Raw genomic sequence first — 13,551 nt, forward strand, 5'->3', positions numbered from 1 at the left:
TTCTCCCACCTTCACCTTCTAACTGCTAGGACTGTAGTTCCCTGCTGCCTGGCAGGCTTGTTCTCTGTAGACACGAGGAAGAGGTGACGCGACACAGAGACCTCCTGGAGAGACACAGGGCAAGGAAGTGTGCAGAACTTGGGTCCAAGAGGGTGACATCAGATTTTCTGTGGAACAAGCTCTAAGTGTGTGCAGGGGTGCTGTGGCCATCACATGTGCATGTGAGGGTGGTGGCGCTGCAGATAGCTGGCAGTGGGTGACAGACAGAGGGGAACTGCAGAGATTCCGCCTAAGTCCCAGGTGAAGTCTAAACAGAGACTTAGTCTTTGGCCACCTGGGCCAGATGCTGGGACCATTTCTCTGGAGGGGGGTTGCTGGGGTGGAGGGGGGGGGAAGGAGGGAATCGGGGATCCATTGTCCACCTCTCACTTCTCATCTCCTTAAAGGCCTGCGTGTTGTTTCATGGTTCTTTTTTTAAGTACATACTCTATTCACGGGGCTGTTTCAATCATCTAGGGTTTGGTTAAGCTCAGTGCTGCTATAATTGGACGAGCTTTTGAAAAGTCCCCATCTCTCTTGTCTTGGCTTCCTCTTTCCATATAGAGCATCGCTGGCTTGGTTTGACCTTGTCACTTCACAAAGGCAGGTTTAGGAGGAGAAGAGGGTCCTACACCTGATGGTAGCATCCTAGGGAGGGTCTGAGGCCCCCCGTTCACACCCACAATCTTAGCGTGCACTTGGACATGCATACCAGACACTGTTAGATACGGAATGCTGATTGGCTGAGTTTATTTTGTGTTCCTATCAGGGGAAATGGGATTAAAATTCCCAGGCTAGGGCTGGAAGAATGGCTTCATCGGTGTGGTACCTGCCATCTAAGTATGAAGACCTGGGTTTGAATCCCAAGCACCCATATAAAGGAAGATCAGTGGGCCAGGCAGTGGGGCTCATAGACAGGCAGACTAGTCAAGCTTCAGGTCAGTGAGAGACAGGGTAGAGGGCAATACAGGAAGACATAGCTCTTCCCTCTGCATGCATCCATTACCCAGCATGTGCCAGCCCTCTCCATACACATAGTCACAAAGTGCCTGGTAAGGTGCCACGAAACGAACTGACTAAAGAAATGGAGGAGGCTGAGGCATGGAGTGGCCACGGAGAAGACTACAGAGAGGCCAGTGGCTGCCTTAGCAGGAGCAGGGGAAAAGGTTTCATGTCAAAGGGTCTCCGCTGTGATAATCTCAACCATTATGTAGTTCCCGGAGCTGGAAAGGTGGTTTGGCAGCTAATTGTGCGTTCTGCTCTTCTGGAAGTCCCAGCACCCACCTTGGGAAGAACTCACAACCTCCTGGAACTCTAGCTCCAAGGGCTCCAGCGCCTTCGTCCAGCCTTTGCAGGCACTGTGCACACTTGCACTCATGCATGTGCGTGTGCATGCACATACACAGACAGTCACATAAAGTAAAAATAAAACCCATCTTTTTTTTTTTTTTTAAGTTAAGATGGTTTTCAACAAGGTCTGTGGTCTTTCAGAAGCAGCAAGGACTCAGGAACGCAGCAAAAATTTTACACAACGTGTTCCTTCTCTGTGGACATCTAACTCCTGGCTACTCTCTTGACCATGCCTGATGTCACAGATTTTCTTGGTCACATTACTATAGGTGTAGAGGACATAAGCCTGGTATTGGAAGGTGGTGGGGAGGCACGTTTTGTATGCAAGAGGTTGTGAGTGTATACTCAAGTAGGCACGTTATGTATATGAGTGTGTGTGTGTGTGTGTGTGTGTGTGTGTGTGTGTGTGTATGTGTGTGTGTATGTGTGTGATTAGACCTGCATGTGTACACAGGCACATCTACATGGACTGGTGTGTATACACATAGATATCTATCTTTTTTGGATAGATATTATCTTTAACAGATGAGCCTTCTTTCTAGCCACGTATAAGTGTCTGTGCACAGGTGTGTGTGTGTGTGTGTACATGGACATGCAAGTGTGTGCAAGGGCAGGCTTGTATATGAATGTGCACATTCTACAGTGACCATGCTCAAGCAACCCTCTCAGAACAGAAACTCCCTCCCACTCTCCCTGACCAGCGTCCTGTCCAGGCTCATGTGGGGACAGGGTGCCCTTGATGCTACCTGCCTGCCCCCCTCTAGTGCAGCCCTTCTCCCTGGCCAAAGAGGACAGCAGGCAGGACGTTGGTACTCACTGGCGTGGGCTGTGCTTGGTACCGTGGTCCAGTTTCCCAACCTCAGATCCCAAGAGACCCTGCACAAACAGAGCCCCATTTCCTGTCCTCCTGGCTCCATCTCCTCACTGGAACTAGCAATCTGCAGGAAGCTTTTCCAGCAGCCGAGCGCAGCAGCCAGGAGCAGCCACAGCAGCAGCCCGAGCGAGTGGCAGCAGCAGCAGGCAGCAGCACCCTTCAAATTGGGTCTCTAGCCCTTTAAATCTGCTCAGTTACCAAAAAAGAAGAGGCATCAGACCCTGTTAATTAAAGCTCGCCCTGGCCCATCAGGCTGAGGAGCTGCAGTGCTCTGTTCCTTCAGATGGCTTAGCGACTCTCCCCCAACTCCACAGCCATGGATTTTGGAGCACTTCTCCCGAGATCAGCAGGAGGTATGGTCCTTGCCGCTGCTGGCTCCTGTGGCTCTAAATCAATAAGACACTAACTGCATGGACGCTGCCTGGCCCCCTGGCTTCCCTCTTTCCCTCTTCTTCCTCTCCGGTCCCCTCCCCAGCTCAGGAGCTAGTTGAGACAAATCAAGTCTTGATTCCCTGGGCTTTGGAGGGAAGGAAGGGGAGGGGAAGGGGTGCTCTGGAGGGTGGTCCTCATTTGTTGGTTTTGGCCCTGGCTGGCTTCACCTAGCTGCTCAGGTGGTCTGCAGAAGCGGGGAAAACATCTTTAGCTCTGCTCTGGCTTGTGCAAAAGCATTTTCTCCCGGCTGGGTCCCTTGACCCTTGGTGATCATGAAAAAGGATGTCACCCTGACTCAGTTTGCTTTTCTGAAAGAAACCCATGACCTGCCACTCAGATGGAAGATGGCTGTGCAGCCCATACAACTTTTGCTCCAGAAATCCTCCCAGAGGTGCCTCATGTCAACACCTGTCCCCATACCCTAGACTCTGAATAGTGCCAGGTTTTTGTTTGTTTGTTTGTTTTTGTTTTTGTTTTTTTAAAAAAGCTTGCTGTCTGTTCTCAAAGATCCCTCACCCCTTCCCTGCTGCCTTTTGAGGAAACTCACTTCTAGCCCAGTCTGAGGCTCTCTTCTAAAGACTTGTTTTTGATTTAGGAATCTGCTGTAGCCTGGCAGAGAGAAAGAGTGAGGGAGAGCGAGGGAGAAGGGAGATTTATTTTCTTTTCACATTGCACTTGTAAATTGTACACAGGCCCAGAGCACACATCCATCTACACACTCTACATTGATTTGTTTCCGCCCCCACAGCCTCCTTCTGGGGTGAGCCTCTCCTCTCAGCCTAGACCCAAGTCAGTCAGCTTCCATCTCTCCAGAGATGACCCTGACAGCCAGCTTCCTGAAGATGGTTGCTTCTTTATTCTGAATGCCGGGTCCCTGGGTCCACTTGGCCTTGGGACAGGGATTCCCCTGGATGTCAGCCTCTGTCAGGGAGATGCATCTAGGAAGAAAACCACCTTTGCTGATTTCTCCCAGTGACTTCTTTTTAAACCCGCTGGGTGAGGAGCGTCACCTGTAAAGCATAAGGACAGAGGTGAGCTGCAACCCAGTTAATGTCTGTGGGGAGCCCCCCTCCCCCAATTCTGAGCTGCTACCCAGTTATGTCCAGTGGGAGCCCCCCCCCCCCCACCCGCCAGTTGTTGGCACCAACAGAGGTCCAAAAAATATTTGTTTGAACGGTGGTTCTTATGTGTGGAATCCTTTCCAATCTCCTAGTCAAGGTTGGGCATTTCCTCTGGGTTAAGCATCTGCCTCCCACACACTGTAGGTCCGTTGCAATCCATATTAGTAGGAAAATGAACTTCTCTACAGCGCTGCTGAAACTCTCTGGTTAGGGGAGACTGCTCAGAGTCCTAGAGTGTAGCACATGATGGACTTGCCAGTCTCTGTGACTACTGGTGGATTTGCATAGCAATTTGAAGATTCCCCCCACCCCCGAAAGAAAACCCAGGAATCATTGTTCTCTGGAAAAAACCAAAAAAACAAAAAACAAAAAACAAACCTCAGTAGCAGAGGCCTTCATCATGCAAGATGGAGAAGCGGAATGTGGGAAGCAAGGTATGGCGGCTTTGCCCAAGGCTGTGCTTTCGGTTCCTCTGTGAACAGCTTTCCTGGGGATTGCAAACTGGACTGTGGCCACTGTCATCAGGATGCGTCCTCAGCATGCACAGCTGGAGGGTTCAGAGGTGAACGTGTCCCCCGAGGGGGCTCCACACAGTACCTCTTTCTCCTGTCCTTCCCAAAGCTGGAGGTCCCGGCTGCTCTGTGTGCTGTTGTTCAAGTGTCAGCAGCCCCCCTCCCAGGGGCTTTCTGAGGTTTTGACAAGAGAGGCCTGGGATGGATGGGTATCACAAATTGTGTCTTTGTGCTGGCAGGGACCTATGAACAAGTAGATCAGGGGACTGTTGTTTAGCCTCAACTGTTCCTTGCAAGTTAATGGTGTGTGTGTTTTCAATTTACTGGTATCAGCTGGCCTTCAAACCAAGTATAGCTTCCAGTGGGGTTTGTCTAGATCTGATAACATGGCAATATGGCTTTTGGTCCTTTAATAGTCTTTTTTTTAATAGTCTTCTTTTAGTGCATCAGTACTTAACCTGTGGGTCGGGGCCCCTGGCATGGGTGTAGGTGACAAACGGCTTTTTACAGGGGTCACCTAAGACCATCAGAAAACACAGATATTGACATTATGATTCCTAACAGTAGTGAAATTACACTTATGAAGTAGCAACAAAGTGATTTTCTGGTTGGGAGTGACCACAACACAAGGAACTGTGTTACAGGGTTGCAGCATTAGGAAAGTCGAGAACCCCTGCTTTAGCGAGTGTGTGCATGTATTGGTTGGTGTATACATAAAAGTCAGAGGTCAACCTCTGGAATGCTGCCCACTTCCTTTGAGCTAAGGTCTTTCACTGGCCTGGACTTTATCAGCTAGGCTAGATGTGTTGGTCCGTGGGTCCCTAGGATCCTTCAGCCTCTCTATCTCCAGGACTAGAATTACCGGCACACAACTCCATGCCTGGCCTTTTTATGTGGGTTTGGGGGAATACAACTCAGGTCCTTGTGTTCTCTTGTTAAGAATGATCTTGAACTTCTAATCTCCCTGCCTTCATTTCCTCAGTGTTAGCGTTACAGGTGTTTGTGACTACACCTGGCTCATGGAGGGACTGGGAAGTGAACTTGGGTCCTGTGCATGCTAGACACTTGCTTTCCCGACTGAGACTCATCCCCAGACCTCTTTGTTTGTTTGTTTCTTTTTTTGAGACAGAGCATTTGCTCAGGCTAATCTCAAACTCATGGTGATCCCCATGCCTCCCACGTGCTAAGATCACAGATCAGCAAGCACCACCATTAGTATTCACTACATGACCTGAGGGGGCACACGGATTATTGGGGTGGTGCGGTGGAGAGGACCCATAGACTGGTGCCTCAATGTGTGGCCTAGCGGGTGATCTGTTATCACTGGGCCTCGTTTCTTTAATCTGCAATAGGTTAAAGTTGTCAGGGTTGATTGAGATACAGCAGCTGAAGTCCGTGTATGTCATAGGTACAAGGAAAGACCATCTTCTATCTCTGCTGCTATCAATTAAGTGCACATGGACGCAAGGATGCAGCCATTTAGATAACTACAATGGGTCCTCCCCTGACCGCTGGACTGTGCCTTTTCTGAAGGCAGGAGTGACCTCTCCTATGCTATTTTGTCATTTTCTCCCAAAGGCCAGAGCAGGACCTAGTCAGGCATTTCTGCTCCATAAAAGTTAATTGAACGAATACATGATGTTCGGTGGGCATTTTAACCATCAACACGGGTGATTTTTAATGACGGTGCACCACCATTTCTCACTTAGTTTACTGAAGGAGTGCAGATGAGCCAGAGAGACAGAAGAATCCCACAACAGTGATAAGTGTGAACTAAAGCATGTTCTTTCATTGGTGGAGAAATTTGAACTGCGGTAAAAAGAAAAAAAAATTGCTTCCTGTTCTGAGACCTGTATCAGATGCCTGTGGGCTCTGGGTGTCCTTGGTAACATTCTGATCAGTCAGGGCAATCGTATGACAGGTGACTCCCCTTACCATGAGCTACTGCCTCCTCTTCATGCGTTGAAGAAAGGCTCTAAAAGGGAGAAACAGCTCTGGGAAGAAAGTTCTGCTTACATAATTGCTCTACTGTGTAGAAGAAGTCAACCAATTTGGTAAACAATATCAATAAGGTGATGTGTGTAGAGACACTCAGTACCTTGCGAGCCAATAAATATTGCTGCCTGGATGTTTGTGTTGTTTAGTTTTTTCCATTCCTGTAAGAAAATCCCTGAAGCTGCACAGCTTTATAAAGTGGATTGTCAACAATAGAGATTCCAAGTTGCCAAATCCAGTGAACCCTGGCAAGAAATCTATGGAATCTACCTAACTTGGGGTTAAGGAAATCATCCTTGGAGTAAGTGACCCCTAAATTGATTCTTCCAAATGAGTGACATTGAGAGAACATTCTAGACCTGTAAGTAGCCCATGTACAGGTTAGAAGTTTATGAACCACTTTAGGGGGTGATTGAATGCCAGTCGGCTGTCATCCGTAGTCATGTAGTGAGAGGAAGGCTGGAGATGTGGCCAGATTACAAAGGGTCTTGGATTCTTTAAGGGGAAAGATTTTATTCTAAGGGAGATAATTAACTTTCCCTCCATGCTCCCACTTCCGTCTCAATCTATCTCTGTCTTTCTGTCTCTTTCTGTCTCTCTGTCTCCTCTGTCTTTCTCTCTTTGTGTGTGTAGATGCTTTAGCATTGTAGTGGAGGGCTGAGCTGGGAATGTAACTCAGTTGACAGAGCTCTTGCCTAGCATGCAGAAGCCCTAAGGTCCATCCCCAGCACTTCTTAAACTGGGTATTATGGTATACATCTGCCATCCCAGCACTTGGGAAGTAGAGGCAGGAGGATCAGAAGTTCAAGCTCACCCTTGATTATGCAGTCAGTTTGAGGCTAACCAAGGATGCGGTAGACCCTGTCTCAAAAACCAGACAAGACAAGATGAATCATATATTCCCACCCCCACACCTCCCTGCCATGGAATAACAAGTCTTGAAAACACTGTAAGAACTGTGGCTTTGATGTTGAGTAAGATGGGATGCAGTGCGCTGTTGTAGAACACAGTCCTCTGGGGTGAACAGCTGCTATCTTCATGAGATCATCAGTGCCTGCTTGCAAGAAGCCATCCCAATTGAGCCTGTGGACTCCTGACATTCTCTCTTAGAAAGAGGGTGGGGAGGGTCATCATATGAATTTCTGTCCCTCTTACAGGCAGCCTGGGGTCTTTGGTGGTGCTAAAGTACAAAGGCTGGAGGAGGTCAATTGAAGGGGTTCCATCTATGCAGATATGGGGAAGGCATTATTCACACTGGGTGGGTGAAGACTTTGCAGAGCCATACTGGGGCTCACCCATACCATTCTGCCGGTGACCCCTCACCTTTCTGTAGGAATGCCCAATAAACTCATTGGTTCCCCAGAGTAAGCACTGATGGGACCATACTTTATTTTGCTTGGGAAAAAAGAGGCAGTTGCTGCTTATATGTCTATAGGGAAGAGATCTGTACAACAGGATGGAACCCAGGGCTTCATGCACACCAGACAAACACGGCACCAACTGAGCTATATCTCCACTCCATTAATTTTCTTCTTAAAAGTATGATTTATAGGGATGGTTCATTGGATAAAGGAATTTCCACCAAACTTGGCAACCTACGTTAGATCTCTGGGATTCACCTGGTAGAAAGGGAGAACTGACCCTGCAAGTTGTCCTCTGATCTCCACATATTCCTGCCCGGTGGCCTGTGCACTCCCCCTACTATGCTCTTTAAGTAAACCCAGAAACTCATTGGTTCTCCAGGAGGAACTGTTGTGGAATTATACTTCAGTTTGTCATTAGGGCCTTATGAGGAGGGGGTAGATATTGTTTATGTTTCTTTGGAAAAGGAATTCTTACAACCATTAAACTCTGATAGAAAGTAGAAGCAAATTGAAATGATCTTCACTTCCGTGTTGAGATAGGGTTGGGGGTGGGGCAGAGATGAAAGCAGGCAGACAAGCTGGGATGTGATTTTATAGTCTGGGTATGCTGGCAGTTTAACTGACAGCATGGAGTCATCTCAGAAGAGAGCTTCCATGGAGGAATTGTTCAGATTAGGTTGACTGGTAGGCATGCACATGAGGGATTGTCTTGATTGTTAATTAACATAGGTATGCCCAGTCCACCATGGGTGGCACCATTCCCTAGGCTGGGGCTTCATGAGCTGCATGAGAATCAAAAAAGCTAAACTGAGCATTAGAAGAAGTAGGCAGTATGGGTGTATCCATTTCTCTCTGCTCTTGACTTTATTTGCCATCCAAATATATCCTTTCTTCTCTAAGTTAATTTTTGTCAGGGTATTTTATCACAGCAACAGAAATGAAACCAGGACACTGGGTGGAATAGAAGATGGTTGGTTAAGGGGTCACTGAGAATGTGTGGGAAGTGCTAGGCTTCTGCTTTTTTCTTTCTAGGCAGGAGGAAAATGGGTTTGTGGGTGGATTGAACAGCAGTGTGAAAGGAGAGGAGTGGGTAATGACTCAGGCCTCTGTGGTCTGAGATGGGGACCCATGGATGGAGCAGATCCAGCAGGAAAGCAGCAGTTCAGGGCTTCTTTTTCTTATTTTTCTATAAAAGATTTATTTATTTAGTATGTATACAGCATTCTGCATACATATATGCCTGCAGGCCAGAAGAGGGCACCAGATCCCATTACAGAGGGTTGTGAGCCACCATATGGTCGCTGGGAATTGAACTCAGGACCTCTGGAAGAGCAGACAGTACATGTAACCTCTGAACCATCTCTCCAGCCCAGTTTAGGGTTTCTTATTTTTACTTGGAGATATCTGTGGAAATGGAGAGTGGTCAGACTTGAGGCTAGAAGGAACTGTTGGCTGGAGGCAGGTGTGTGTGTGTGTTTGTGCACATGCATACTGTCTACCTTGGTCTTTGAAGGTCACTCACTGGGATTTGCAAGTGTGCTAATTTGGCTGCTCAGTGGGCTCTAGGGAATCTACCTATCCCCTTCTAAGTGCTGAGATTAAAAGTACACCATGGTGTCTGGGTCTTTTATGCAAGTGCTGGGGGTAGAACATGTGACCTCATGCTTGCACAGCAAGTACTTTACCATCTCCTTAGCCTTAGAGACAGCCTTGAGTGTCATCAGAGTACAGAAGGTATTAGGAGACCTGTCAGATGCGATCATCAGTGGATGATAGATAGAGGAAGACCCAGTAGCGGAACCCTGAGCTATTTAAAGGTCAGTGACACAGGAAGAGATAACCAAGGAAGTTGGGCAGTTGTGTCTCCCTGTTCAAGATGTGCTATAGTTCAGATCTAGAACATTCCCCCCTCTTATTTGTTGAAGGCTTTGTCACCTGCTTGGGACTAGGAGGAGGGGGTGGTGCAGGTTTTAAGAGGCAGAGGGAGAGGTCTTAGGTCATGAGGATACCCTTAAAGGGATTTATAAGATGTTCTATTTTCATACCTTCCCACGAGGAAAGCCATTTTGTTTACACAGTCCCACTTTCTTAGTCAGGGTTTCTTTCATTGCTATGAAGAGACACCATGACCAAGGCAACTCTTATAAAAGAAAACATTTAATTGGGACTGGCTTACAGGTTTAGAGTAGGCAGTATGGGTGTATCCATTTCCATTATCATCATGGCAGGAAGTATGGCAGCATCCAGGCAGACATGGTGTTGGAGAAGCAGGGAGTTCTACATCTTGATCTGAAGGCAGCCGAAGGAGACTGTTTTCTACAGGCAGCCAGGTGGAGGCTCTGGATCACCACTGGCCAGACTTGAGCATATTTGAGCTTTGAGACCTCAAAGCCCCGCCTCCACAGTGACACACTTCCTCTAACAAAGCCACACCTCCTACTAGTGCCACTTCTCATGAGCCAAGCATATTCAAATTGCCATACCCACCAATGTATTGCCACAATCCCAAAGCTATGGGACCAGAGAAGCAAAGACAGCTCTTTCAAATTATCTAATCTCTTAGTCATATCCCACTCCAGTCTCAAGGTCCTTTGATGGTCTTTTGAAAGCCACTCTGCCTTTTAATCCTTGGTTTAATTTTTGTATTTTTATACACACATCTGTTTATGCTCTACTAAATCTGTGATGAGAATAGATACTATTTCCATGTATCCGTATTTCCAAATCTGGCAGAAAGGCAAGATAGAAATATAGGGAGAAATAAGGAGGTAAAAGAAAGGAAAGAAGACTCCAACTGGAGTCTGGCTGAAGCCTCTCACCAGTGGAGAAGCAAGAACTCTAACACTGTTAATAACTGCTTAAGGCAGTGGTCCTCAGCCTTCCTAATGCTGCGGCCCTTTAATACAGTTCCTCATGTTGTGGTGACCTCCAACCATAAAATTATTTTCCTTGCTACTTCATAGCTATAATTTTGCTACTGTAATTGTAATGTAATTTGCAATTGTAATGTAAATATTTTTGGAGATAGAGGTTTGTCAAAGGGGTTGCAACCCACAATGCAAACCTGCAATTTTCTAAGAATCTTTCCAGAAACCTCATTTACATTGAGGACTGAGCCATGACCTGATGGATGGCTCAGATGGATCTTGGTTTTATCCTATTCAGATGATAATCCCACCCCAGGCACCTTGGAGTCCCTTATTAGCTGAATTACCAAAAAGATCCATGGGAGGGCTGGAGAGGTGACAAAGGGATTAAGAACACCTGCTGCTCCTGCAGAGGGCCTGATTTTGAGTAAAGGTTCCTAAAAGATTAAGAAAATATTTCAGGCTGCTGATTGGTCATTCTGGGTTATCTCTTCCCCAACCACTGCTGACAATACCATCCAACTAATCTATTAACATCCATTAGAAGTGGTTTTCAACCTGTGGGTCGTGACCCCTTTGGTTTGGGGGTTGCAAACCAGGTATCCTGCATAGCATATATTTACGTTAAGATTCATAACAGTAGCAGAATTACAATTATAAAGTAGCAACAAAATATTTTCGTGCTTCGGGGTCACCACAACGTGAGACAGTGTATTAAAGGGTCGCAGCGTTAGGAAGGCTGAGAACCACTGCTTTAGACAAAAGCTTGGAGTGTACCATGGACAGCGAAACTCAGTTTCCCCAGCACTCTGAAACCGTTAGATGGATGACTTCCGTCCCTGGGAAGAGGATTGGCTGGGATGGTATTTATAAGATTGGTGCTAAAGGCAGGTGATTCCTTTTGCTTTTGAAAAAAAACATTTAATTTTACTTTCATTAATGTGTATATGTGTGTGTGTGTGTGAGTGTATGTGTGTGTATGTGTCAGTGCCTGTGAGTGTGCACATATATACAGTTGCCCACAGTGGCCAGAAGAGGGCGTCAGATCTCCTGGAGTTGGAGCTACTTGGCTATTGTCAACTACCTAACATAGGTGCTGGTGGGGAAAATCTGAAAGAGCAGTGTGTCTTCTTAACCACTAAGTTGTCTCTCCAGGCCCTATCTATTTATTTATTTTTAAATCTGTGCCCCTGTGAACATTTCCTTGGGGGGCTTAGCTCAGGTTTGAAAGGTGGGAGTGGCCAGCTGTCAGGAAGAAAGGAGCCACTTTACCTTGCAGTCAAAGCCCAAGAGATCCAGGGAACGCAGTGATCCCAGGAGAGCCAGGCTGTTGTTAGCACATCCCATCTGTGCTTTTTGGTCCCTCCTCTGCCAGTCCTTCCACGGGGGTGGGGGTGGGGAGCGCAATACAGAAGCCGGCCACTGAGACCCAATGCTGGAGTGTCTCCAAGCTCGTGTCTCCTCTGAACAACTCAGGGCTGCATCCCTCAATGTTCCCAAGAAAAAAAGGGGAGTCCTCTGGTGCTCTGGGTGCAATCTGAAGTCCCCGTGAAGCTCTCTCCATTATCTTGCTGCTCAGAGCATACGTCAAGTGGGTTCTGTGTCCCTGGCAGGTTATTATGCGCTGAATTAGTGTGGCGAAATAAAAACGAGAATAAAGCTGTACTGTACTCTTAAATTGTTAAAATTTATTATAAAATGTGCATAGTTATTAACTGATTTTTTTTTTTCACCCACATGCTTTGGCTGGCTCCCGGAGCCAAGGAAGATGAAAAGTGACTCTTGTCAAAGCAAGGCCGAGAGACTTGGCCCTCGGAACTCTCCAGAGAGCTCCAAATGGGACACCACATTCTCACATTCACAAGGAGCCCAGCCAGCTCCCTAGAGCTGTTTTCCCTCCCCAGGGCCTGAACGTTGTATATTTTGGTCCCCTGAGAAAGAAGCCAGCCTGGCTACATCACTGAGGGCCTGGATAAACGAGGTCCTCTGTTTCCTTCCAAAGCTTATATGTGTTGGGATGTAGGCGATCACCTGCCCTCTCTCATCTTACCTGGTACCCATTCTTGGAGTTCAGGATAGCTGTTATAAACTGGACTTTAGCAAGTCTCTCCTACCATCTCCCCAAGCCTGTTCCCTTCTGCACCTTTTCAGGCCCTAAAGAAAGAGACACTTTTCTTACTTCAGCCATGGCTTGCTTCCAACGGATCCATTGTTGAGAAGGTGGTCTGGGTCTCCTAGAGACAAGAGTACTTTCCTTGCCACTACACTCTAAGGGAAGCTGGGAGCAGGGTTTTGCTCTGCTAGAGAGTAAAAACATTCACAGGAGAACAAGGTGGAAGGGAACCTGTCTTTTCCAATTAGAAATGTTTATTGCAGTTATTTATGTGTGTGCAGAAGGGTGGGTGTGAGCGCACACACGCTATGATACGCATGTGGAGGTCATAGGCCGTGTGTGGGAGTCTGTTTCTTCCAGTACTGTGTGGATCCAAAAGGTTGAACTCAGGTTGTCAGGCTTGGTGACAATGCCTTTGCCTGATGAGCCATGCCACCAACCCCAGAGCTTCATCAGGCTGCCAGATGCCAGCAGCCTACAGAGTCCCTCCTCAGGGACCTCGGCTCAGCTGAAGCCAGATCCCTGACTGTGTTACAGAAAGGGTTTCCAGAATGAGCTAGTCGGAAACAGAGCTAGTGAGTTTGATCAGTAGAGGTAAGACATGGTCCATTCTTCATACTTAAGTGTTGGCAGGCAGGGTGGGAGGGGGAGGGAGGGATAGGATCAAGGACAGGGAGATAGACACTTAGAAAAGGGGTGGGGGAGAGACAGAGACAGATAGACAGATAGAGAGAGAGAGAGAGAGAGAGAGAGGGAGAGGGAGAGGGAGAGGGAGAGGGAGAGGGAGAGGGAGAGGGAGAGGGAGAGGGAGAGGGAGAGGGAGAGGGAGAGGGAGAGGGAGAGGGGGAGAGGGAGAGAGGGAGAAGGGGAGAGAGGGAGAGAGG

At 47.5% G+C, this 13,551-nt stretch overlaps 2 protein-coding genes across 6 annotated transcripts in view; one reads left to right on the forward strand and one right to left on the reverse strand.

Moving 5' to 3' along the window:
* A330070K13Rik (RIKEN cDNA A330070K13 gene) overlaps nucleotides 1-2,421 on the reverse strand; it is a 5,781-nt gene extending 3,360 nt beyond the window's left edge. The window contains exon 1 of the mRNA NM_198665.2: nucleotides 2,207-2,421. Coding sequence (NP_941067.1) covers nucleotides 2,207-2,306 — 100 coding nt within the window. The 5' untranslated portion in view covers nucleotides 2,307-2,421. The remainder of the gene's footprint in view (nucleotides 1-2,206) is intronic.
* Nucleotides 1-13,551, forward strand: part of Caln1 (calneuron 1) — a 476,922-nt gene that overhangs the window by 12,807 nt on the left and 450,564 nt on the right. For 2 of the 5 annotated variants that reach the window (XM_006504368.4, XM_006504372.4), the window contains exon 1: nucleotides 2,431-2,616. The exons of the other annotated variants lie outside the window; for them this stretch is intronic. The gene's annotated coding sequence lies outside the window, so the exon portion shown is untranslated. Of the gene's footprint in view, nucleotides 1-2,430; nucleotides 2,617-13,551 lie in introns of those variants that run through there. 5 annotated transcript variants of the gene reach the window in all.

Source organism: Mus musculus, chromosome 5 (assembly GCF_000001635.26).
Source record: "Mus musculus strain C57BL/6J chromosome 5, GRCm38.p6 C57BL/6J".
In the NCBI taxonomy this organism is placed as follows: domain Eukaryota; kingdom Metazoa; phylum Chordata; class Mammalia; order Rodentia; family Muridae; genus Mus; species Mus musculus.